At 41.5% G+C, this 26,231-nt stretch overlaps 3 protein-coding genes across 4 annotated transcripts; 1 reads left to right on the forward strand and 2 right to left on the reverse strand.

The window, feature by feature from the left end:
* Window positions 1-1,557: 1,557 nt before the first annotated feature.
* Window positions 1,558-4,979, reverse strand: iscu (iron-sulfur cluster assembly enzyme). The gene is made up of 6 exons (XM_034238469.1): window positions 4,924-4,979; window positions 3,909-4,140; window positions 2,941-3,054; window positions 2,750-2,860; window positions 2,583-2,661; window positions 1,558-2,095 (listed from the first exon to the last, which is right to left on the reverse strand). Exons 1-6 carry the CDS (start codon window positions 4,962-4,964, stop codon window positions 2,004-2,006), a joined length of 669 nt encoding a protein of 222 aa, XP_034094360.1. The 5' UTR covers window positions 4,965-4,979; the 3' UTR covers window positions 1,558-2,003.
* A 1,112-nt stretch (window positions 4,980-6,091) lies between these two features.
* Window positions 6,092-18,055, forward strand: sart3 (spliceosome associated factor 3, U4/U6 recycling protein). 2 transcript variants are annotated; one of them, XM_034238300.1, is made up of 19 exons: window positions 6,093-6,363; window positions 7,599-7,725; window positions 7,814-7,918; window positions 8,011-8,195; window positions 8,726-8,831; window positions 9,314-9,438; window positions 9,540-9,695; window positions 14,196-14,334; window positions 14,451-14,558; window positions 14,650-14,727; window positions 14,813-14,871; window positions 15,154-15,263; window positions 15,376-15,488; window positions 15,581-15,657; window positions 15,744-15,915; window positions 16,220-16,647; window positions 16,856-17,008; window positions 17,164-17,345; window positions 17,429-18,055. In XM_034238300.1, the coding sequence occupies exons 1-19, from the start codon at window positions 6,172-6,174 to the stop codon at window positions 17,601-17,603; spliced, it is 2,790 nt and encodes a 929-aa protein (XP_034094191.1). In that variant the 5' UTR covers window positions 6,093-6,171; the 3' UTR covers window positions 17,604-18,055. The 2 variants fall into 2 exon arrangements, with proteins under 2 accessions (XP_034094190.1, XP_034094191.1); XM_034238299.1 differs by lacking the exons at window positions 14,196-14,334; window positions 14,451-14,558; window positions 14,650-14,727; ... (7 more) ...; window positions 17,164-17,345; window positions 17,429-18,055 and adding exons at window positions 10,702-10,868; window positions 11,081-13,018 and having other exon boundaries at window positions 6,092-6,363.
* Window positions 18,056-19,190: 1,135 nt separating this feature from the next.
* ficd (FIC domain protein adenylyltransferase) lies at window positions 19,191-22,153 on the reverse strand. Its single transcript, XM_034238301.1, has 2 exons — window positions 21,531-22,153; window positions 19,191-20,911 (listed from the first exon to the last, which is right to left on the reverse strand). Exons 1-2 carry the CDS (start codon window positions 21,799-21,801, stop codon window positions 19,830-19,832), a joined length of 1,353 nt encoding a protein of 450 aa, XP_034094192.1. The 5' UTR covers window positions 21,802-22,153; the 3' UTR covers window positions 19,191-19,829.
* Window positions 22,154-26,231: the final 4,078 nt, after the last annotated feature.

The following is a 26,231-nucleotide window of genomic DNA, read 5'->3' on the forward strand; positions in this document are numbered from 1 at the left end:
CAACGAGAGGACACAGCAACTGGACCTGAGTTCTGCCCTGGAGACAGTGAAGCCCAACGAGAGAACACAGCAACTGGACCTGAGTTCTGCCCTGGAGACAGTGAAGCCCAACGAGAGGACACAGCAACTGGACCTGAGTTCTGCCCTGGAGACAGTGAAGCCCAACGAGAGGACACAGCAACTGGACCTGAGTTCTGCCCTGGAGACAGTGAAGCCCAACGAGAGGACACAGCAACTGGACCTGAGTTCTGCCCTGGAGACAGTGAAGCCCAACGAGAGGACACAGCAACTGGACCTGAGTTCTGCCCTGGAGACAGTGAAGCCCAATGAGAGGACACAGCAACTGGACCTGAGTTCTTCCCTGGAGACAGTGAAGCCCAACGAGAGGACACAGCAACTGGACCTGAGTTCTTCCCTGGAGACAGTGAAGCCCAACGAGAGGACACAGCAACTGGACCTGAGTTCTTCCCTGGAGACAGTGAAGCCAAACGAGAGGACACAGCAACTGGACCTGAGTTCTTCCCTGGAGACAGTGAAGCCCAACGAGAGGACACAGCAACTGGACCTGAGTTCTGCCCTGGAGACAGTGAAGCCCAATGAGAGGACACAACAACTGGACCTGCATTCTGCCCTGGAGACAGTGAAGCCCAATGAGAGGACACAGCAACTGGACCTGAGTTCTGCCCTGGAGACAGTGAAGCCCAATGAGAGGACACAGCAACTGGACCTGAGTTCTGCCCTGGAGACAGTGAAGCCCAACGAGAGGACACAGCAACTGGACCTGAGTTCTGCCCTGGAGACAGTGAAGCCCAACGAGAGGACACAGCAACTGGACCTGAGTTCTGCCCTGGAGACAGTGAAGCCCAACGAGAGGACACAGCAACTGGACCTGAGTTCTTCCCTGGAGACAGTGAAGCCCAACGAGAGGACACAGCAACTGGACCTGAGTTCTGCCCTGGAGACAGTGAACCCCAATGAGAGGACACAGCAACTGGACCTGAGTTCTGCCCTGGAGACAGTGAAGCCCATGGGACCAAGCCCATCTAAACCCAAGCAGTATTTGGGAATAGTGTCAGAGCTGATATCAGAAGAAACCACTGATGGACTTCTTTCCAGAGACGCTCATAAGACTCGTGTGACACTTGACCACTACTCTTTAGAGACCCTCACCTATGAGGAGTGTTTGTCCCTAAATAAAACACAACCATCTAGCTCACCTGATTTAAAAACCACTTCAGTCCCTGCTGAGGAACAGAAATTCAGAGACAACATCACAAGTGGGTCCCCTCACGTTAACACAACCCCTGCTGAAGGGACTCGATCTCTGCTCTCTACTAACAGAGATGCACCCCGGCCCACTCTGGACCCTCGACCGCTCACACAACGCGACTCTGTGCTGGTCGTCTCTCTGCTGGCAGTGTTATGTGTGTTAGTAGCTCTCCTGATGCTGGTGGTGCTGCTTGTACTGAAAAGAGTTCTCCTGCGGCACCAGCAGGTGGCGCCGCTTAATGTAGGGTCTGGTGGATGACAATGACACACAGGCACGGACATTTTTTCAAATAACTTTATTCACGATAGGCACACACAGCCATAGAATACTCTGAATAATGATATTGTATGCGTTCTTTAGCTGTTAACTGTATACTGAGTCCTTCACGATGGAGAGGAAAGGCCAACAAATGTTGAAAAAAATCTTGACCTATAGTTTCTGATTTCTTTATTTGGTTTCTGTGTAGAAAACACTGCAAAGGAGGAGCAATGTTGAGTTTGAATTAAGATGTTTACCATGAACTTACAACTCCAAAATCAGCCTCAATAAAGAGCCAATGACTGATTATGAGATGAGAAGCAGATAAACAATAACCACTGCCATTTTCTTAAGAGATTCATGGTGTATAACTTGCTGAACACCTGGTGTAGTATTATGGTGATCCATCCTTTCAAACAGCACTGCAGTGAAACATTACAGGGCTGGAGACACAACGGATTGTGAATAACACACATTAACCGGTGGCTTGCACACACTTCTCCTTCTTGTCCTGTTGTTTTATTCTGTAGTCTGACAGCGCTGCTTTAATGGCATCCTCTGCAAGCACTGAAAGAACAAAGGAGGGAAGAGTTTAAACAAACACTTTGAGCATGAAATAAGCCTAGTAACAACTGAAAGGAAAACCCTGAAGAAGTGAGTTGAGAAATGTCAACGGTTGACCATTCGTACTCAGAAAATTCATTGAGATTTTGTTTAAGTAGCCATCAGTAACGTGGATATAATGACTTATTGTTCATGCAATTAATCAAACAGCTTTAACAGTCTTGTAAAGTCAGACAATTACATCACTTCACTGCATTTTAAAACCCTGGAAAAACATGTATGCCATATTAAAGTATCCAAAAGATGATATGTAGTTTCAGAATACTATAGAAATATAGCCCAGACCTATTCTAAATGCACAAAAACTGAGAAGAACCAAATAATGGAATATACTTTTGGTTTCAGTAACGAGAGTTCAGTTGTGTTATAACCCTTACTGTGAACATGACAGTGCTACTTTCAGTATGTCATTGTGTTGCTTTGAACTTACTGGAGCAGTGCAGCTTGACTGGTGGAAGGCAGAGTTCTTTGGCGATGTCTGTGTTCCTGATCTTCAGAGCTTCTTCCACCTACAGAATGAAAGCAGACTTAGATAAAAAAAAAAGCAGGACTTGTAATGCCACTATTCTTCTTTCAATCCATGTTTTACAAACTCACCGACTTCCCCTTCACCCACTCTGTCGCTAGAGAACTGGAGGCAATGGCTGATCCGCAGCCAAATGTCTTAAACTTGGCATCAACAATCATGCCATGGTCATCCACCTCGATCTAAAAACAACATAGAATACACCTAGTTGTACAAAAGTAATGACAGTCATGACAGCAGTAGCATTTGACCTCTAACTTACCTGAAGCTTCATTACATCGCCACAGGCCGGTGCACCCACCAAACCAGTCCCCACATTCTTGGAGTTTTTGTCTAGAGTTCCTACATTTCTTGGGTTTTCATAATGGTCCACCACCTTGAGGAACGAGACACACGGAAAATTAGATGCAATTGTTTTAGAGTGTAGTAGAGATAGGACCTATAGGTTTAGGTTAGCTACCCTACTGTATGTATTTATGTTTCATAGCTTAAAATATTTGACATACTAAGAAGACCTTCCAGTCTTATATTGAGTTACTGGGTGATTGTTGATCTGTTTTAATCACAGGTGGTCCATGTAGAGATAATTTGAATAACTTGATATACTGCAGTTGGATATCTTAACCTATAAATATATGTCAAAGTGTATTCAATTATTGATGTATTAGGTAAATATTTTAAGTAAATAGTAACTAAAAGCTGTCAAATAAATGTAGTGGAGTAAAAAGTACAATATTGTACAACATGTAGTGAAGTAAAAGTATTAAGTAGCATAAACTGAGACTACTCAGGGATGTACTTCAAAATGGTACATAAGTACTTTAGTAAATGTAGTATGTACCATGTTAGAATCAGAAACAGGTTTAGTAGGTTTACACGTACGAGGAATTTGACTTGGTGTTGTGGTGCATACATAAAAGTAAAACTAGAATTAAAAACACAGGTAGAGAACTAGAAAAATATAATAAAGAATATAGTAAAATATAACAGTATTTACATTGGAATGGAATAAGAAGGAATAAAATATGGATCAAACATCGGCAGTAATAACTGGTTATACCCATTGAAATTGTTTATACAAGTTATACAAAGAACCCAGGGTCTTAACTCGTGTGGACACAGGTTTGACCCCCTGTGAGATTCACACGACACAACGTAGTTTACCTTCAGTAAAACGTGTGACATCAATAACACATGTGACATTACGAGTTTAAAACACATTTGAGTTACCTTTATGTGATATAAACACTGTGCCTTGAGCCCCGGGCTGAATAAACGTCTGCTAAATAACAACAGCGAGGACGCGGAGTTTCGCAGAGACACAATCGCCATGTTGAGATAACGATGGTGATGAACAGAAACCAACGAGTGAGCACGAAAGAAGACGAGCACCCTTTGTTGACAAACAAGTGCGGAAGGGCTCATCGAGAAATGAGCGCCCTCTAGAGGCGAACAGCAGCCACTACAGGGGACACATGTAACATAAGATAATATATAGTTTATTAGTCCCAATTTGGGAAATGTTTTTGTTGCAGCAGCATGTTGAACAAATATTGCACATCCTTAGAAATGAAAAAGAGTAGAAAAATAAACAATTATACAATATAAACATCTAAAAATAGCAAACAAAACAAACTAAAAGAGTGAACATATATAAGAGTTGACTGTGAAGAAAACATATCTAAACTATCTGATGAATACAACTGCTATTGAAAGGCTGAATTACAGCTAACACAATTTAAATGTGGGATACTATTTACATTTAATGTGCAAGAATGGCAAGATAAGATAAGATATATTTTATTGATCCCAATTTGGGAATTATTTTTGTCAAAGCAGCTTGGATAAGACATTGGACATGAATTAGAGGTAAATACAATTAAATAAAAACAATAACGATATATATAACAGCAGTAGAAGCGAAATACGCAAAACAGTGAATATATATCAATTATGAAGGATATATATAGAGTAGAGTATATATTACAAGTTAACAGTTAGTTATATATTTAGGAACATGTTTTATTCATATAAAGAGAGGACATTAATACATGTTTTACCTCGAATGAAAATAATATAGTACAGCATTATTAATAGAAACGAATTGTTAATTTAAGAAATATTTAATCTGAAATATGAAACTGGACTTTCTTTTTATTTTGATAACTGTATATGACTACCCCTGATGTGAACTTTTTTGTATTTCAAATATATGATGTTCATTTATGTTCTTGAATAAAAACACCTTTTGATCACAACCACTTTACGAAAATGGGTTTCATCCATGGATGTATAATAGAGAGGCGAAGTCCCGCCCATCTACTTCCGACCAATGGGACCTTATTTCGGAAGAATTATGTATTGAAGTCAATGGAGAGAGAAAGATTATCTCTCGATCCCGTTTGAATTGTGCCATGAATTACACATAAGATGTTTGTCAATCTTAAAAAATTATTTCCATGTCAAAAAAGTCACAATTTGTCGTAAAACTGTTGAAATATAAGACTATGAAAAATACGCAACTAGAAAGACTACACATCCCAGAGTAAGTGATGTCATAACTGATGTCCTAACTGTTTTCCTCCACAAAATATAAGAGATAGCTAAAATAAGATAACTTTAACAAGATGCCTGTGTGCTTATTACCAGGTTGTTATCATACCATAAATGGGTCTTGCTCGTTCTTTCGCTTCCCGTCTGATGAAAGGACCAGGAGTGGCTGGATCAAGTTAGCTACCTCGCTAGTAGCAAGCACGTTAGTTATCATTACAGCCTTAGCCTTGTCATTTTATTAGCCTTAAAATGAAGTAACATTTCCGCGCGGGTTTGCTATCCTGGCTCCAAAATGGTGGAATGAGCTCCCCATTGAAATCAGGACAGCAGATAGCCTGCACATCTTCCGGCGCAGACTGAAAACTCATCTCTTTCGACTCCACTTCGAGCGATATAATTACTAACAAATAACTGCTAACAGAGCACTTATATACTAATAAAGGACTGGCTTATCTATAGCCAGTTGAGTAGCACTTGAAATGTTTGGTTTTGGTTTGAAATGTTTGTACTTAGCCTATATGATTCTGTTTTCTTCAAGGTTGTATCTTCCTGGTATAAGTCGCTTTGGATAAAAGCGTCTGCTAAATGCAATGTAATGTAATATACAGACTATGGACCAGAGATGTAGTTCATTGAGCGGTTTCACACAAAAAAGGTGTTACTTCACAGTTTTACGACACATTTAAAAAAAATGTGACTTGCAAAATTATCTTTTAAATTTACAAACATCATATGTGTAATTCGTGGCACAATTCAAACGGGATCGACAGATAATCTCTCTCTTCTCTCACCATTGACTTCAATACATAATGTTTCGGAAATGAGGTCCACCGGAAGGGGAGGGACTTCGCCTCTTACTCGGGCTCACTTCCTGGGGTTTCGGTTCAAGCTCCAACTCTCGCGATACTTCTCTGTTTCCAGGCAGAGAGTACTTTCCAACATGGCAGCGTCGAGCAGCGCAGAGCAAACGCAGTTGCACGATATGGAGGAGGAAGAAGAAGGGATGGAGGAGAGAGAGATGGAATCAGACGAGGAAAACCGCATGCGAGGAGAAAATTCAGACGAGGAAGAGGACGATTCTTCGGATGACGAGAAAGAAAATGAAGCCGAGATCCAACGCTTGGAGGAGCAGGTAATTAACAATAAGATGCGTTCAGGGACAGAGGAGCTAATGACAATGAATGGTAAACACAGTCAACTCACAAGCCGATTTAAAACTATGACCTGACCTGCTTTGGCTTAATAGAATGTAAACTGTGTCTGTTATCCAAAACAATTCAATGTTATTTATGATACGTCGTCATTCAAATAGCTATCGTGATTAGTTAGCTTACCTGCTAATCTGTGATGCTAATGGCTAATAGTCACGTGTTATACGCGCCTTTTTTAACGTCTTATTTCAGTGGGGCTTTACAGTTTTCAGGAAGTACAGGTGCACATCCTAAAGTAGCGGCACAAACAAAGTACATATACACTTTAACTTTACTGGGAGGGACGCGTAGAGAAATAATCTGATGTACCGATAGCAACTTTTTACAGAATTCATAATTGTGTATGGGGCAAGGATACAGTAAACGTTGTAGGTCCTGTTCTTCCACTTTATCAGCAGAGAGCAGGTTTATAAAGTTACTGCAGCATTATGTTAATGATGTACATGCAGCTTACATTAGTTTTACTGCGGTAATGTAATTCTACAGATCCCCATCCATTAGGTTTTTATAATTGTTGGGAAAATACTGAATGTTCTCTTCTAATATCAGAGTAGCACATGATAACAAAGGCCCCTACGTAGCTGTGTTACAACGATTAACATGCTGATTCAGCCTCTATGGAGATGGACATATGACAAGCATGATACTTTCTGAAGTGGGTTTTAGCTAATCCAAACTGAACCGGTATTCCTCCATCTTGTGACTGTGTAACTCCCTCTCTATAAGCATGTGAAGGACACTGTTCAGGAACTAGTTGTCCCATGTGTTCTGTATGTGATGACTACTTCCATTCTTGCAAGGATAATACATACATGTATCCCGATATTGAAGCTCAAGCTGGTGACGAGTAATATTTTCCTAACAATAATATATATTGTTTTTGTAATAATTGTATTTAGGAGTCAACTTCATGTTCATTTTGGGGCTGAATTGAATAGTGCTATACTGCACCTGACAGTGTCCGGCATACTGGCAAATACAGCCTTAATGATGATGACATTTGAATTCTAAAATCAGTTAGAATTTATTTATTATTATTTAATCCATAATTAATATATGAATGTTCTCTGGCTGTGGTGCTATATCACAAAGAAGCACAAGTTGACGTTTCATTATTCAAGGCCTTCACTTATTTCTTCTTTGTTTGATTCTTCAGTTGTCTATCAACGCTTTCGACTACAACTGCCACGTGGATCTCATCAAGCTACTGAAGCAGGAGGGGGAACTTCTCCGTCTGCGAAAAGCAAGGCAGAAGATGAGTGAGCTCTTCCCACTCACTGAAGGTCGGTGCATGTTGTCTCATGAAGTATTAATTGTCAGCCGCTCTAATCATTATTTGCAACTGAAACTAAATGTCCTTAAAACCTGCAGAGATTTGGCTGGAGTGGCTCAAGGATGAGATCCGTCTGACTGAGGAAGAGCCAAACCGGGAGAAAGTATATGAACTCTTTGAGAAAGCCGTGACAGACTATATCTGTGAGTGACCCCCACCATTGGTAAAGGCCTTTGATTTGACAGTCAGTTATTTCATGACCTTATGTTTAATCCCATGTATTTATTATACCCAGGTCCAGATATCTGGCTCGAATTTGCTCAGTATTCAATTGGTGGCATGGGCTTGCCAGGTGGGATGGAGAAGGTGAGATCCATCTTTGAGAGAGCTGTGATGGCGGTGGGGCTTCACATGACGAAGGGACAGGCGGTGTGGGAGGCGTACCGAGAGTTTGAGAACGTCATCCTGTCCACAGTACAGGTTTGTGTTTCCACCACTAAGATGGTCTTATTCTATGTCCTTGATTTAGTTGCTTTTTGAACACATACACATGCTAGAGAGTTTTATTTTCAATCATGTACATTTTATTTACACTCTGGCACAAACTGGACTGTTGGTAAATATGGGTTGCTGTTGAAATGTACTTTTAATAGCTTATATTCATGCGCACATTGTTACAGTCTGTATCAAGCATCATACTCGTTAAGCCTTGCTACAGATGCTCAACATTTGTATTATGCAGATTGATGGGAAAGGTTTTTCACCCATTTCTGTGAATTCACGCTTTAACAACAGCGCTCTCAATTTATTGTAGTGTCCGTCAGATTTGATTTAACGCACTCTATTTCATTATCAATCCGTATCGGTCAGTTTATTATTGTGTTGAAGCATACTGTTGAATTATAATCCTTCACTTAACTCAGAATAAATACAAATAATTTAATTGATACAGGTTAGACGAAATGACTTCCTAAATTGTGACACCATCTTCGCTGCCTTTTTTCCTCCAGCCTCCCCCTGGCAGGGTTCCCAGCTGCGAGGAGCAAGGTTGTCTGAATGTTCAGCTCGAGCGAATCCACACACTGTTTCGCCGCCAGCTGGCCGTCCCTTTAATGGGTAAGCATGAAGCCGGTTTTGTCCAAAAAGCTGGATTTCTGTTGTACGGGTTGTCAAAAAGCTGATTGAGTGAAAATGACAAAATTCCGTTGCATGATGATTTATCGCCGGCACGTCGTGATGTGTCTTTTTGAAATGCTGTACGCATTATGAAAAAACATGCTTAGTTGAGTCAGTTAGTTTCAGGAGTGGGCAAAGATAGTAGTATTGTTTTTTATTTACTGTATCAGCCGAATAGACATCAGATGCATTTCCTGTAATATGTTAAACTCTTTCTTGTCTGAACATCTCGCATGTCTCCCTGCCGTTATGTGGTCTTATATAAGCAATTGTAAATTGACACGTTCCCGCTGCGCACTAAAAGTTACTCGTCTCAATGTCACCCTTTTACAATTAGCTAATTCTGTATGTAGTGTATGTATCATTGTTGTTAATGTTAAAAAGTGTCTATAAATGTTGGCAAAAATTGTGTTGCTTCGCAGACATGGAAGCCACCTTTGCCGAGTACGAGGAGTGGTCTGAACAGGAGGTGGCTGAGACGGTCATGATTCAGTACAGAAAGGCTTTGCAGCAGTTGGCCAAGTGCAAACCTTTGGAAGAAGCACTGGTAACTGACTTGAATTGAACATTTTGACCCTTACAGTTCTCCTCCTTTTTAAGTGTTTGAATGTTGTGATGCAATGCCTAACGTCTGTTGTCTTTTCCCAGATATTAGCAGAACCTCCTAAGATGGCAGAGTATCAGGCCTTCATCGACTTTGAACTAAAGGAGGGCGACCCGGCACGGATCCAGATCATCTATGAGCGGGGCCTGGCTGAGAACTGCCTGGTACCGGACATGTGGACCAAATACACAACCTATCTGGTGAGTATTGGTTCCCAGTCCGACTGTATTGCTTACTGTGTAGAGTTTGGACTTGTTCATATAGCATTACCTCCCAGACCTACTCTTGATGAACTACACAGTGATTTCTCTAACAGCTCCTCTTGGACTAGATTCATGTTAACGTTTTTGTTAAAAACCCAGTGAAACATCAGGTTGATAATAATTTGAATCATCTTTCTTAACCTCTTGAGCCCGATTGCACCCGGTACCGGGGGCAGACGCAGCATCTTGTAAGATACACCATCCCAGGGCTTGTTAACATTTAACAACCTATTAATGTGGCATACCCACTTAACGGGAAGAAACTCAGCTAACAGCCGATGATAACCATTATTACCTAAACGAAAATTAAATTCCAACACCAAGCGTCTAAATCAGCCTTTCATGAAAACGTGCTAACGGTGCATGCTAACATAAGTGGCGATAGCGATTTTTCTACTTCGTGCTATCTGCACAAGCGACATGTCATATGAAAGCTAAGATTCCACAGAGTCAATGGGTATACGTCTCATCACTGAACTAGCAGCCAGGAAAGAGCAACAAACTATTTCACTTTACAGAGCCATAACTGTCTAACCATAATGTGTCTTACCTTTGCTGTTTTGTGATCAAAAGTTGTGTTCAAGGGCATAAAAACGCTGCTGAAGGTTAATCCAATGTCTCTGCGTCACTTTGAAATGATTACTGATAATCCATCATTATTGACATGGTAATAAGCGGGGTTTAATGTTGAGCAGGCTGGGGCGTCTGCTTTGGAGCATGCTGTGCATTTTAACTGACAAATGGTAATGTTTACATGGATCTATGAACTGCCCCTCGATTCCATTGGCTCTAACGGTTACAAAGAGGTGTCAATCACCGAATTTGACCAATGGGTTCCAGAGATAGGTCCCCGCTTAAAGTATAAGGTCTGACTACAGCTCGCTCCTCACAACGCAGCGGAACGCACAGCAGATTACAAGAACAGTGATTTCTTTGCATTTAGGAATTAAGGAAAAAGGGTTATACCGCGGAGAAGGTACTGACCATTCTGGCTGCTGATAGCGGGGAAGGTGTTTTACCTGTTGACTCTGCGTCGGATGATGAGGACCTGCAGCCAGGGATGGACCCGGACAGTAGTGACTCAGATTATGAAATGTCATCAACGGAAAGGTATGTAATCTCTCTTCTTTTTATCGATTACTTATTTATGTGGTGTAATATTATTCATCTATCCTCCTTATTATTCACACTCAACCTGGATGGTGTGTTGGTTTCCCCTTACAGGGCTTATTTACCTCAACATCCATATAGTATAGTCTGTTTGGAGTTACATTTTCAAAAGTATAAGCCAGTGAATTAATCTATTTATTTTTTTTTCACAGTGATGAAGATTATGTGCCTAAAATGGCTGCTTCCAGTAAGATACGGCCATCAACACGTACCCCTCAGTCCCGGCCACGCCACTCCACTCGACGGGCTTCTGTTCCCCCTCCTCAGCCATCATCTTCCTCATCTGTTTCCAAAGCACCCAAAGAGACGAAGAACAAAAGAAAAACCAAAGCATCATGTAAATCGGCAAAACCCAAGAAGCGTGGCCGAGGTGAGTCTTCCTCTCCTGGAATGACTGAGGAAGAACCCGGGTGGCACAACGGAGAGGAGAAAGACCAAAGACCAGAGCCACTGAGGTTCATGCCAGCCAGGGTCCCAGGCCCAACATTTGACACCACCTCAGCGTGGTCTCCCCTTTCCCTTTTCAGACTTTTTTTTAGTGCTTCCGTGGTTCATACGCTCATTGAAAACACGAATGCAAACGCCCTGAAGAGATTCCAGGCTGGAAATAAGTATGTTTGGAAAGTGCTGACTGTGAGGGATTTTTATATTTTCCTGACCATTGTCATTTTCACAGGCCTCGTCCACGTTCCCCACAGATCAGACTACTGGTCGAAGAAAAGTCCATATGACTTCCCATTCCCAGGTGACAAAATGTCACGGGAACGCTTTGAAGCCATCTTGTGGTCGCTGCACATGAGCAACCCTGAAGAAGACGAGGAAAACGAGCGCAAAAAGAACACAGAAGAGTACGACAGACTTTTCAAGATCAAGCCCCTGTACACTGACATAGTCACTGCATGCAAAACACATTTCCAGCCCTTTCAAAACATTTCTATAGACGAAAGGATGGTGGCATCCAAGGCCCGCATCAGCACGAAACACTACAAGCCCAGAAAGTGGGGGTACAAACTGTGTGTGCTGTTGGATTCCTCAACGGCATACACCTGGAATTTCATTGTGCAAACGGGGAAGAGTATGCTCACCACAGGCCAGGGACTCGGCTACTCCTCCGTGATGGACCTCATGCCATTGCCTCTGCTTGGTGGGGGCTACGCACTCTTTGTGGAAAACTTTTACACCAGCCCTGCCGTCTTTGAGGATTTGTCCACACAAAACATTGGCTGTTGTGGGACCATTAGAACAAATCAAATTGGTTTTCCACAGAATGAGTTGAATGACCTACCGAAAAAGGCTGAAAGGGGAGATTTGCGGTGGATAAGGAAAGGCAAACTCCTGTTCGTGAAGTGGATGGACAGATGTGAAGTGTCCATGTGCTCCACAGTGCATGAAGCCTTCAGTGGACAGACTGTCAGACGGAAAGTGAAAGAGGCTGGTGTGTCGCAGACTAAGACTGTTCCCATTCCTGACGCTGTAGTTGACCACAACCAAAACATGGGCGTCAGGGATGTGTCCGACGCTTTGATTGCGCATTACAACGTTCACAACAAAAAAATGAAATGGTACAAGGCTTTTTTTTACCGTTTTATGGACATTTCATTGATGAACAGCTTCGTTCTCCACAAGGAGCTGTACAAGATGAGGAATTACCCCAGCAGCATGAAGCCACACACCCAGAAGTCTTTCAGGGAGCAGCTTGCTGCAGAGATGTTGGAGTTTGCTGAAGGCTCTGCAGCACCACCATCCCCCCCACCACTCACATGCATGCCCATGTATTATGGGGAGGATGGGACCCAATCGAGGAAGTACTGCAGGAAGTGCTATGATTCTGGCATCTTGAGGGTGAAGACACCTGTGTTCTGCATTAAGTGCCAGGTCCCTCTGTGCTTGACTTCAAAAAGAAACTGTTACCAGGAGTGGCACGACCAACTATTCTAACATTCAGGATGCATAACGTTTTTGCAGTCTGTTGTTTTTTTACAAAAAAGTGATTTTTTTTTCTTCGCCATTTTATTTTAGAATGTTTTTTTTTGTTGTATATTATGTATATTGTGTATAAATACATCTGCTCCAGTTGGAGTCAAACTTCATTTCCTGTGTATGTTTTTTTTGTTGAATGGGGAAAAGGTATAGAGGTCTGGGTGCATTTTCAAAAACAGTTGTATTTGGATAGAATGAATACCTATAGTGATTTATAATACAATTTAGTTTTACAGTCTGTTACCTGAGAAAGGTCAAATGGCACCGTTTGGTGGGTCTGCCTGGACCTGTGCTAAACCTCTCTAAAAAATGTGAAGTTTCGATTCATTAGCATCTATCCTGAGTCTGACGCAGGGTACTGATATGTTATGGTTTGGATCCTAAAGTATCTGGGCTACTCTTCCATTATTCAAGTGTGGTTTTCCCTATAAATAATGTGGTCTTCTTAGGCGGAGATTATTTTATTTTTTTACTAGGTTCAGTCTGAATTTACTCTGAAACGGCAACATCTTCAGTGTTTCCCCTACCATTGTCTTGGAGGGGTCCCCCTGAAATTCAAGGTGTTTAAAAAAAGGTGTATTTTTTTAAAAATATTTATATATAGCACCAAATTGCAAATAATCTATCTACCGTCACATTGAACATGTGCTCTTTTATTAAATAAACTAAACGCTTTCATTTTAAGTTGTGAGTTTAGTGTTTTTGACCCTAAGAAACACTGATGCATCAATCAATAACAATAATCCACAGCTCCTTTCTCTGCTCCAGAGAATTTAAAAACAATGATATCCCATGCGGGGACTCCCAGCAGCTTCTACTGAAGCCTTCTGAGTAAATCGCCAGAACGCCGACACCTCCTCATCTCCACCTCCAGTCTCTCTGCGTTTGTGCGCTGGGCTATTGCTAATGTGAGGATAATAAAATGGCGGCTTCACAAAACTTTTTGGGAGTTTTACGGGGCGTGGTTTGCAATCCGCCCAGCCAATCAGAAATAGGAACCTTTTTCTCCCACGAAAGTCCCTGCTCTCTAGCAGGGACGGAAAGGTTCTCATGAACTCACTTTTGTTCCGCTACATTTCGGAACTAAAGTGGGAAAAGTACTGCGGTGTGAACACGGCTATTGCTTTGATAACAAGATTATTCATACACCCCTTTTAGTTGTGAACATATACTCATTCATTCTGGGAAGAAATGTGGTTACGAATAAAGTCAACTCTTTAAATCTTTAATATAAAATCTTTAGCTTGTTTTCGATTATTTTAACCATTTTGTTATTTGTTCCCTCAGGACCGTCAGCTGAAGTTTAAAGACCTGGTTCTCTCCTCACATGAGCGAGCGGTGAGGAACTGCCCGTGGACGATGGGTCTGTGGAAGAGCTACCTCCTGGCTCTGGAGCGGTATGACGCTGACCACGCCACCGTCTCAGGTAAACACTTTCTGCATCGCTGTTTTCATGCTGCTGTGTTTCATATGTGACCAAAATCCCAGACCTTTGTTCCTGTAACGCTGAACCTGCTGCCCATGTCTTTATCTTCCCCACAGATGTTTTTGAAAAGGCGCTGATTGCAGGTTTTATTCAAGCGACGGATTATGTGGAAATTTGGCAGGCATTCCTCGACTACCTGAGGAGACGTGTTGATTTCAGCAAAGGTGAGAGCGGTACTGAATGTGTCTTTGTGCTTGGAAACTATTGAGTTTCCTTCTTGTTTCCTTGCTAACGGTGTTACTTGTGATTTTGCAGAATCAAGTAAAGAGTTGGAGGAGCTGCGAGGATCTTTCGCCCGGTCTCTGGAATACATGAAACAAGATGTTGAAGAAAGTAGGTGGATTTCCGCCGGACTGAGGTTTACTTCTGGTATTATAGTTTTGGCTTTCAAATCATTCATTGTCTTGTTTCCCTGTAGGATTTGGTGAAAGTGGAGATGCTTCTTGTATCATAATGCAGATCTGGGCAAGGATAGAGGTGAGAAGTGTTACTATGACAACCATTTACTATAGTTACAATGAGCCTGTCTAATTTTTAAACCCGGTAATAGCTCAAGTGTCTAAAGCTACTCTATGATGTGCTTAATTTACCATAAAATCTGATTTTAAACAGCAACTTACTTTTTTTAAACGCCACGGTATTAGTCACACAAGGTCATATTTATGTGTATTTTGAGTTATATAACCTCACTGTCACATGTGTAATATGGAAACTATCTGCACAAATGAACACCTCTTAATGTTTTCTTCTCCTCACCAGGCCCTCCACTGCAAAAACATCCAAAAGGCCAGAGAGCTGTGGGACAGCATCTTGACAAAAGGGAATGCAAAATATGCCAACATGTGGCTGGAGTACTATAACCTTGAAAGGTATGTAAAACAAGACAAAAAGGAAATGAAGTGCTGATGCGTTTTGAGCCACAACTTGTATTTGGTGTCCCTGGTATTATTTTTATTAATTTCTTCACTTCTTTATCCTTAGGTCTTATGGAGACAACGCTCACTGTCGGAAGGCTCTCCACAGAGCAGTTCAATGCACCTCAGATTACCCTGAGCACGTCTGTGAAGTCCTGCTCACATTCGAGAGGGTGGAAGGTGAGTCCAGATATAAAAATCCAACACAACATTAAAATAAAGACGTTTCTCATAGATTACAGCATGTCTGTATTTTGCGACCTCATCTACAGGTTCTCTGGAGGACTGGGACGTGGCGGTGCTGAAGACCGAGACCCGGCTGAACCGAGTCAATGAGCAACGAGCGAAGGTAAGAGCACCTATCAGCACTGCACATACCAGGTGAAATGTTGAGCTGCCTTTAGCTAATGTAACCTCGTTCTGCACACCTGTTAGGCTGCTGTGAAAGAAGCTAACCACGCCCGCCAAGAGGAGGACCGAGGGGATCAGCGGCAGAAGAACAAAGCAGACAAGAAGGGTCAGAAGAAGGGTCAGAAGGGACCAGGAGCTGTGTTGAAGAGGAAAGCAACGCAGGATGATCACCATAACGATTGGAACAATGACTCGGGTAAATAATCTTATAAAGTAAATCAAATGATCTTGAAAACGTTGTATTTTATAGTAAACTATGCTTAAAAATAATCATAGTGACTTGAAATGTGTGAAATATTTATGTATTTTGTGCAAGCGAGAGAGTAATCCTGCTAATTCGCATTTAAAAGAAATTCAGTGTAATTACCCTGATCTTTTTCGAGCTATCCCGTGTTCTGAGGGAATTGGGATCATCTTTGAAAAAAACACTTCAATTTGATGTTTAGGAATATAAAGGAACTCTAGGTTTATTATTAATTGTTCTTTCTCTTTGGAACTAGCTCCTAAAAGACGTAGAGGAACTAGGGACGGCGCCACAGAGGAGAACATGGAGACTGAGGCGGGGAGGAACCCCCCACCTGGCTATAAGCCCGGCAACAAAAGAGCCCAGCAGGGGTCCGCCGCCCAGAGTCAGAACGATGAGAAGCCAGAGCTGCGTAACGATGACTGCAGTGTCTTCATCAGCAACCTGGCGTACACCCTGGAGGAGCCAGAAGCCAAGCTCCGGGCGCAGTTTGAGAGCTGCGGTCCCGTCGCACAGGTTCGCCCCGTTTTCGCGACCAAAGGCACCTTCAAAGGCTACGGCTATGTGCAGTTTGAATCCACAGTGTCTGTCGCTGAAGCCCTGAAGCTGGACCGACGGGAAGTGGAGGGCAGGCCCATGTTTGTGTCTCCCTGTGTGGACAAAAAAGAGAATCCCGACTTTAAGGTAAATATGAACAGGTTTCAAAATATAGACATGTCTGTTTTTTTCTGCAGGTCTTGAAAGTCTAAACTTTTGAAGAAAAATACATATCTTAAATGTATTTCTGTGGTATCGAAATAAATGTTTTTTTAAAAAGTATTTTTGTCAGTAAACCCTGTAGAAACCCTTATAATGAGCCGGCGTGCAAGTGACAACAATAATGTCCCCGTAGATCTTTAAATACAACACGACCATGGAGAGGCAAAAACTCTTCATCTCCGGGCTGCCGTTCTCGTGCACTAAAGAGCAACTGGAGGAAATCTGCAAAAGTCACGGCACCGTCAAAGACCTTCGCCTGGTCACGTATCGCTCTGGAAAACCCAAGGTGAGACATAAAGGGGAGAACAGTGTCCTGACGTTTAATAATAGTCCTCCTGGTTTAGCTAATGATTGGCACCTCTGACCACACGATGCTGAACAGAGTCATGGAGCAGAGGCAGCTGCTCAGTATTAACTGTCTCTCGCTGTGTGTCTCTGCAGGGTCTGGCGTATGTTGAGTTTGCCGACGTCACCCAGGCGTCTCAGGCAGTTCTGAAAATGGACGGCATGGACATCGGGGAAAACAAAATCTGTGTTGCGATAAGTAACCCCCCGCGGAGAAATATGATGGATAAACCTGGTTTCGACAGAACGGACTTAATGCCTCGGCAGGTCTTTGGAGGGTAAGTTAACGGATATTTTCTGAAAGTCTTGCCCCTATATTATCCGTACCTGTACTAACACAAGGTTTTTTATGTTTCCAAAGGAGAGGCAGAGGGCGCACGCAGCTGTCGTTGATCCCTCGATCCCTGCACCGGCAGAGTGAGCCTGTGAGCAAAGTAAAGAACGGAACCGTGGACGCGGCGGGAGATAGCAGCGCAGCCGGAGAGACGAAACCTTTGTCAAACTCAGACTTTGCCAGGATGCTTCTCAGCAAGTGAGAGGAGGAGGAGGAGGAGAGAAATATGACTGCCTTCGGACCGAAAGCCATCTTGTGTCCTTACAAATACGTCTTGGAGAGTTTTCTGTATTTGGTTAGCTGGCTTCCCTTTAACCTCAGTCCTGTCAGGTGGCCAACCTCTGCCCTCCATCGGAAAGACTTCACCAGTGGGACACATTGTTTTCATTTTGCTTGTTTGAAGGTAGATGGCTGGGTATTTTATAAAAAGAAAGTGTATGATATTTGTGTGTAAATATATTGTATCTAAAATGGTACGCCTCGTGTTGCAAAGTGTCTTCTTTTGTTGTGAATTGTGAAACAGAACTAAGAGAAGCAAACAGCGGAGTATCTTTTTTAAATAGTCATAACAGATAAACTAGTTGATGTTGTTTTTAAAAAAAAGTGAGATGCAAAATGTCAGCTGTGGTGTGTGTACAGAAGATGAATGTACTACAATAATGAAAAGATATTCTCCAGATGTTTTCAGGAAACTAATTTTTCTCTGAAGACAAAGTTAACAAGGCTAGCAATTAGCTTATTTTCATAACACCATCTGCTAGTAACCATCAGTATTATGATGCTATAGAGTTTACAGGGTCATTAAAATACTAGTTATCTGGGTTTATATCAGCCTGAGGGCATATTAGAATAATCGTCCCTGTCATCACGTCAAACCATTGACTGGACTGCTCTAAGTACACGTTCTCTGCTTTTATACATCACTGGGTGAAAACATCCATCATCAAATCACATATATTGTTTTAGAAACTACCCATGATACCCTCACCTTGTGACGCTCGCATGTGAGCGATAGATAAGAAACATTTCTACGTGGCTCTTTCGATGGCTGCAGTCTTTATTTGCAAAGATGAGTGGATCTACATATATTGTATTTTAAAAATTGATTGTTCAAGTCAAGTAGATTTGTAGTTTATTTTCAGTATCTCAGCTGTTCAAATAGTTATTTCTTACATTTAGATAAATAAACTGTATCTTGACGTTAGACTGACAGGAATATGACTTCATCTAGGCTCTAGATAACTGATGGCATTTTTCATAGTTTTTTTTCAAGCAGACAAAATAATTAATCGACTTTAATACAAAATGTGTTACCTGAAATGGTTTATAATTTAAGAAACATTCAAGTGGGTGTTAGGAGATGACCATACATGCTAGAAAGTATATGTGGAAATGTGACCTGGTTTACTTTGTAATCATTGAAGTCTTCTACACACTTCAGGTCTGCAGCTCCTTCAAAATGAAAGGAGAATCTATGCAGTTTTTCCTCTTCTGTGTTCTGAGGTTATGAGCCGACCATTACTCAAGTTTGTTTTCATAATGTTCTGTTTGATCATTTAAAAAAAGGTTAACCAGTTTGTTTATAAAGTATAAATATACATTTTCAAAACAAATGGAATACAAGCTATATGTATTGCTCTCACCACAGTGGCCTAATCTAAAAAATTGAAATACGTCTCGTCACCTATTTTCTGTCTAATACTAAAAGATTCATCGGTGTTGTTTTGTATAATTTATATAGTAAATGTTTTGAATTTGCTATAAAGGTCAAGAATAGATGGGGTTTTTGTGTTCAAAGTATTTATTTACCATTTTACCCCTTGTGTTTTTGGGTCCTGTTAAAAAAGAAAAATAGTCATGTTTTAAAACTGGTTTTAATAAAGTCATGTCAATCCTCTTTGATCCCAGTGTGACAGCCACAGCTTTGTTCAGTCTAAAACAATTCATAACCTAGAGACATAATACAAGTGAATAGAACACGTTTATTTTAAAATAAATAATCAGAAACACAAGTGCTTACAGTGTTATGACACTTCATATTTTCTATCCGAGAGATAGATCATTAACAAATGTTCACACCCACTCTACACATTTGCTCTTAAAGCATCCCAAGTCAAATGTCATGATAAGAAAACGTTTCTTTCGTCGTCCCATCACCTCTGGTCAAATGTAGATTGTATTTTAAAGATCTCTGAATTTCATAAACACTAAGGGAATATGGTTACTAACAAAAAGTGGGGAAAAGGTTTATTTTCAATGACAAAACAAACTGTAACAGCACATTTTCAATTCAACACCCTGTGAATGAATTCCTTATCTTAAATCCTAAACTTGATTACAGAGGATAAGGTAGAATATGGCCATAAGGCAATTGAACACATGGTAGGGTTGTAATTAAAGAGCTTTTAGATTCCCCTTCCCTGTGTATCTAGTTGTGAATGGGAATGGTCTGTTGGCAGTCGGGACAGCCCTGGTCCTCGCTGGCCCCCGGCAGCCCCACAGCATGCTCCGTGGTAGAAATCAACAATGTGTCCAATGTCATCTCTGTACATTTGGCTATAAAGCGAATGAAGGGTCGTACATCTCCCTCATTAGCTGTGTCTAGAGCTGCATAATACTCTGCCCTTTGTTCTTTGCGGATAGTGACTGGTGGGTATCGCGCTTGCATGAGCACGAGGTTCATGAGCAGTCGTGATGTGCGTCCGTTGCCGTCGACAAATGGGTGCACATAGACCAGTTTGTAGTGGGCGAGAGCTGCGTACTCCACGGGGTGCATCTGCAGGGCGTCCTCGGAGTTGAGCCACTGAACCAGCTCCTGCATGTGTCTCTGCAGGTCCCGAGGGTGGGGGGGGATGTGATGGCCCACAAATACCTGGTTGGTGCGCAGCCTCCCTCCCTCCACAGGGTCCACGTAGCCCAGCACCCGGCGGTGGATCCCCAGGATGTCACTGACGTCCATGGTTCCTGCTCTGGACAGCAGCGAGGTGTTGATGTACTTCATGGCTGCGTCCACACCGATGGCCTCATTCTGCTCCTGTAAGCTCTTCCCAGCGACGGCGTAACGCGTCTCGAGGATGTGACGGATCTCAGACAGAGTGAGCGTGCTGCCTTCAATGGCCACCGTGTGGTAAATGTGGTGGTAGTAGGTCTCCTCCATCACCCTGCGGAGGGCAGAGTTGCCTTTAGGAATGGACATAAGCCGGCGCACTTTACTGTCAATGATGCCAAAGTAACGCTGGTCAATCTCTTCCACCAGGGGAGAAGTCCGGTCCCGGCTCACTAAAGCTCTCTCATTACACGGGGAGATGGCCAAGGCCTTGGTGTAGAGATGGTCTGCCTGGACCACATCCTTCTCCTCTTCCAGGATGGTCCCCAGCTCCGTCAGGGCATCCACAAAGTCTGGATTCATGCTGAGTGCATGCACCAGCAGTTTATGAGCCTTCTCACGCTTCCCAAGTTTTCTCATCTCCAGAGCCAGCTGCAGTGCCGCCTTGGCCTCAAGCTTCATTTCTGCAAACACAACATTACAGACGGTCAACTCCAACAAATGTGAAACAGTTGGAGATAATAATACTCTATCCATCAGAGGTGGAAGAAGTACTCAGATCCTGTACTTAATAAAAGTACAAGCAACAGAAAGTAGGAATACTCCCGTTTTAGAAATGTTACTAAAGTAAAAGTACAAAAGTATTAGCACCAAAGTAAACTCACCAAGTACCAAAAGTAAAAGTAATCATTATGCACATTGGCCCATTTCAGAATCATATATTATATGTGTAGGTTATAATTATTGATATATGTATCAAGCTGGTAAAGGTGGAGATAATTTCAAATAATTGGGAATTGAATCCAGGTGTATCTATAGTCTTTTTAAAGCGTGCCGTTGATCCTATTGTTTATCATTAATCTATATCTGCAAAGTAACTTTTAAATGTATTGGAGTAAAAGTAAAATATTTACCTCTGAATTGTAGAGGAGTAGAAGTACAAAGTATAATAAAATGGAAATACTCAAGTAAAGTACAAGTACCTCAACGTTTTACTTACAAAAGTACAGTACTAAATGTACGTAGTTACTTTACACCACAGCTATACATTTAGTTAATAAATACACCTGTTCTTGTTCGTACCATTGCTCGGCTTGGACCTGAGTGGCAGCACGTCCAGGGCCGTGAAGGGGACCGTGAGGCTGGTGGTCTGCACCGCTGCAGGTCGCTGAGAGCCGCCCCCAAGCCGGCAGCGGAGCAGAGAGAGGCCCCTCAGCGCGGCGCAGCACTGATCCTCCTCCCGCACCAGGGGCATCAGGACCACCACCAGAGACCCGAGGAGCACACACAGCAGCGGGCACCATCCTCCAAGGAGCCGGCCGCCGGTGTAACGACACACCGTCACAGCAGCCATGATGGTCCTCGGTTAAACCTTCCATCCTCCAGTGATACGGTTCCCCATGAAGATCAACCCCGGCTAGGAGAGCAGAAAGCCGACTGACAGGAGTTAAAAGCGGTCCCCATGACAGCTGGAAACTGCCGACACTACTGTTACCAAACTTTTAAAGCTTGAAAGTAAGGTATCGTTAGTTAAGTTAACTTAGCTCTCTGTCGCTACTATTTAACTCGAAGCTGAAACTAAAAACAACGACTATATTCACGAATAAACGGCCATTAAACTATTGTCAGCGTCAGTACAGTTGTGTTCACAAAATACCAATAATACACATCATCGACTTCCTGGTTCGCTCCGAACATGTTAACATCCCGCAATATCATTGGCCAGAAGTTTATTGAAGGACGGTGCTGATTGGCTGAAAACGCAGCAATACACCAAACGGTTCGTAACAAATTCTGATTGGTTACATTTTTTTTCTGCCACGCAGTGTGCAAGAGCAGCAAATTAAAAGCATGCAAAAACATTCCTCCTTTTGAAAAGGTAAAACAGGAATAGTCAAGATAGATATTTATTGTGTTTCACGTTTGCAATTCAATTGTGAAACTTCTATTTAAACGTTTTTTATGTTAATTCGCTTACCGTATTTATTTCTGTGTGTATGCAATTATTAATTAGTAATATATACACCTAACGAGTTGACTTATTGAACATTCAGATTTATTTTTTGAAGTGTGTTTTTTTCACTCAATAGTTTCCTTGTCATTTGACCCAGTCACTCACTAAAACATATTTTGTTTTCTATTTTCTATCAATATATATATTTTTCAATATGTAAGCTTATTGTGATGGAAACTTCTGAAGCAACGGAGACAGGACTCAGAGAGACACGAGTTGAGCAGGAACACTGATGGTTTATTTGGAGCTTCGGCCGGAGAATTCGCAAGACATCCGCCGTGCCACGAGTTGCCAAACACATTCTGGAGATCTCTACCCCAGAGTCAGACCCATTTATTTAGCTGGTTCTGAGAGAAGAATCAACATTGTGCATAACAAGATAAAACCATAACACTTCCATCAGCTGACGCCAACAGGCAGGAACAGGGAGACAAAACACTGAGAGCACAGCACCCAAGGTCGCAGGTGCCTGTGCTCAGTCAGGACATGAACTGATAAACTGGGTCAAAGTTATGGGCCTTGGAAAATATTCCCCAACAGATCAATGCATCATTATTATAACATGTTGAAGGAGTCTATTTTATATGAATATTTTACAAAACAAGTACATGCAAATAACAAATATGTAAATGTCTATGTACAAATAGTATACATATAAATACAGATAGAGTTTGATGACTACAGAATAGGTGGCCCCATGTTGGTTGGTCGAATAGTAGGCACACTTAATTTGGCACATCTGTGTAGCTCTTCTGACGTGTGTACTTTAACCCCCCAATTTCTTTTTTTATGATGTTGCCTTTCCAACCACAAACCCCCCCAATGTATCACTCATGCTCTGCATTTCCTGTTAATGTAAATGTACTAACAAACAGAAGAGGGCAGCATTGCTCTGTAATACAAACATCACAGTCTGAGCATATCCTATTGAGACTGCAGTAGCACTCTAAGATGTCTTCTTATGCTTTCCAATTTGTTAATGCAATGAAACTGAATCTATATTTTGGATGATTAATATCTCAGCCTCAACTTGTCTATTAGCATACTATAACCTTTCAACTCTATTTATATTTGTCCTTCATGCCATCAGTATTCAGTTTGTTATGTTAAATGTTTTTTATTAGAAGCTTTTATACTTTTAAGCTTCATCTATTTATAGTGAAATTGCCTTTGGGGACTCTTCCACCAGCTGGAACAGCCCATGCTGAGGAGGATTGATTCCTGGCTATGTGCCAACGCCAACACTTGGGATGTATCTTCAGCAGATGGCAAACTATCGCCTCTAAATAGCTGATATTCTCACAGCTTGCTCTCTGTAGCAACAGGATGCTGCCACACAGAGAGTTATGAATGAACAACCATATAGATGATTTTAGGTTGAGAGATTTAGTGCGTCCGTCTGAAATCGAGGGGTTTGAATGTGTCAAGTCATGTTGCACACTGTAGTCACAGTGAGCTGTGGAGCCGCACACTAGTCCCTCTGTGCTGCTTTGACCCACAACACGCTCACATTGGAGGATATATGGAGCAGCCATGCTTGAGATGTGTTATTTCTTTACTGTTATTCATGTGCCCTATCGCACACCTCTCATATCAATAGTTAGTTGCCATGAGTATGTTACATAAAGGAAAAAGAGACCTCTGGGGAATATGTCATCAACATGCTGGCAATGATTAACTGTAGAGGGAAAGGAGTTAATGTTGCCTGTAGGATACGGACTCTGAATTTAGTGTGAGGCTCTCATCACACTCAGTGCTGTATAATTTTGCCACTGCACCAAGAGACTTTTAGTACTACTGTTAGGCGCGAAAGCAGCTTTCACTCAATAATGCATGAAACCAGACCAACTGCATGACATCACCATTTTCCACATTTGTTTTTCATATTAGAACAAAAATGAACAGAAAACCAGAAAGTCTTAAATATCTTACACTTTTTATAGACCTTTTAAGATTCCCTTATAAATTAACAATGAAACCATGTGTCTCTAAAAACAAAACCATACATCTTTGTAAAATATTATAAATCTGTAATGCATATAACAAGGTGAGAGAGCATCAATATGAATATATGTGACAATAGTTGATTCATATATCTATTCTAAACTCTAAAAAAGAAAATCAAAACCTTACATTATTAATCTTTAAATGCATATAAAAAGGTGATAAGGCATCAATATGAGTTAATGTAACAATAATTGTTTCATATATCTAAAACTGTTAATGAAAAATAAAACCAGAATAGAAACTAAGACGTGGACGTGTGCAGTGAACCATTGCACAGAATAATAGTATTAGTTATTAATATATAAAAAGACTAATCCAGTCCTCCTTCAGATCTCCAGTGAGAACATTATTCATGAAGCAACGATTACATTTCTCAGGAATATGACTTATCCACTTTAAACTTTGATCTGAGAACCTGATAAAGGGTATGACCATGCATCTTGGATCAGATGCATGGTCTTTTGATCTTTCCAAGGATTCTGGCTTCAATGTGTGTTCAGTTTATGTGTGTGCAGTATAATCTTACAGAAAATGTGTATACTAAATCGCCCTGTATTCCCTGAATGTAAATACTGAAGCAATCAACAGATCTGCCAGAATCATTTTAATTCCACTACACAATTTAAATGTTGGCAGCAGTCGACATCTGTTTAAGTATTTCACAAAAACAGAATCTGCAAAGAAGCAAGAAATCAGGTCTTAGATGTCTCCAGCATCCGACCCACTCTCAACAAAGCACAGGGCTTCACATTGTGAAGGTGCCTCTTCACAATGTTGTGTGTTCTCATTTGGAGACAAGCAACATCATTTATCTATCCTCTTCTGAGGAGGTCAATCATTCCTGCAAGTTGTCAGTTTGCCCGCCGCGAGGCACACTTCAAAGCCTGTGAATGCAGCCGCTTAATGTTTTCTGAGGCTTTGAGGATCTTAGTCAAATCTGAGTAATGATGTAATCTGTGTTATCTCATCTACAGTTTGAACACTTCAAATTGACTCACAATCTGGCACTGGAGAGATTGACAGACATGAGTTTACCAGGCAAAGAGGAACTGATGTTGCATTATGGGGAAGAAGAATCCAGTGTTTACCATTTATTTTTAATCTAGCTCTTAAAGAGTTCCTCATTTGAGTTTTTTGCAGTTTTTGTGACTGATGTATCTTAAAATCAGACTTTTAGCTGCTTTGAATTGTTTTAATGCCTCATGTTGTTTTGAAAAGATAATTGGCAATGAGCTTTAAAATCATTTCTGTGAAGCTGACTTTGAAATCGTGATCTAGCTTCTTCAAAGTGAAAGCCCCCCCGGTATGGCTTTCCCACAACATAAGTGAGGAGGAAATTAATTAAGATATTTCTTCCTTAAATTAAGGGTCAACAGAATAAATGGATGCTATAGGTTGAAACATCAACTCTATTATCTGGCTGCAGTCCAGATGTTTACAGACTGACAGAAAAGCAGTGATATCTTGGCCACTTTAAGAGGCTGCACAGCAACTGAGTTTAGACTCGGCTTTAGTTGAAAAGCAATGAAGAATAGGGCAGAATGGGCGGCTGATAAAGATGAAATGAAGGCATGAAATGAAGGCATGAAATGAAGGCATGAAATGAAGGCATGATGAACGGCCCTCGGGTCTTTTTGTGGACTAATTCTATGCCCATCTGGCATATGCTCATATGAGCTAAAACCCCCTCAGCTGTGGAAACAGATAAATCTGAGTCTGCAGTTAAAATCTTTGATGCTTTGTTCTTGCTTTGTTTATGCCAT

The sequence above is a fragment of the Gymnodraco acuticeps genome, unplaced genomic scaffold, assembly GCF_902827175.1.
Source record: "Gymnodraco acuticeps unplaced genomic scaffold, fGymAcu1.1, whole genome shotgun sequence".
In the NCBI taxonomy this organism is placed as follows: Eukaryota; Metazoa; Chordata; class Actinopteri; order Perciformes; family Bathydraconidae; genus Gymnodraco; species Gymnodraco acuticeps.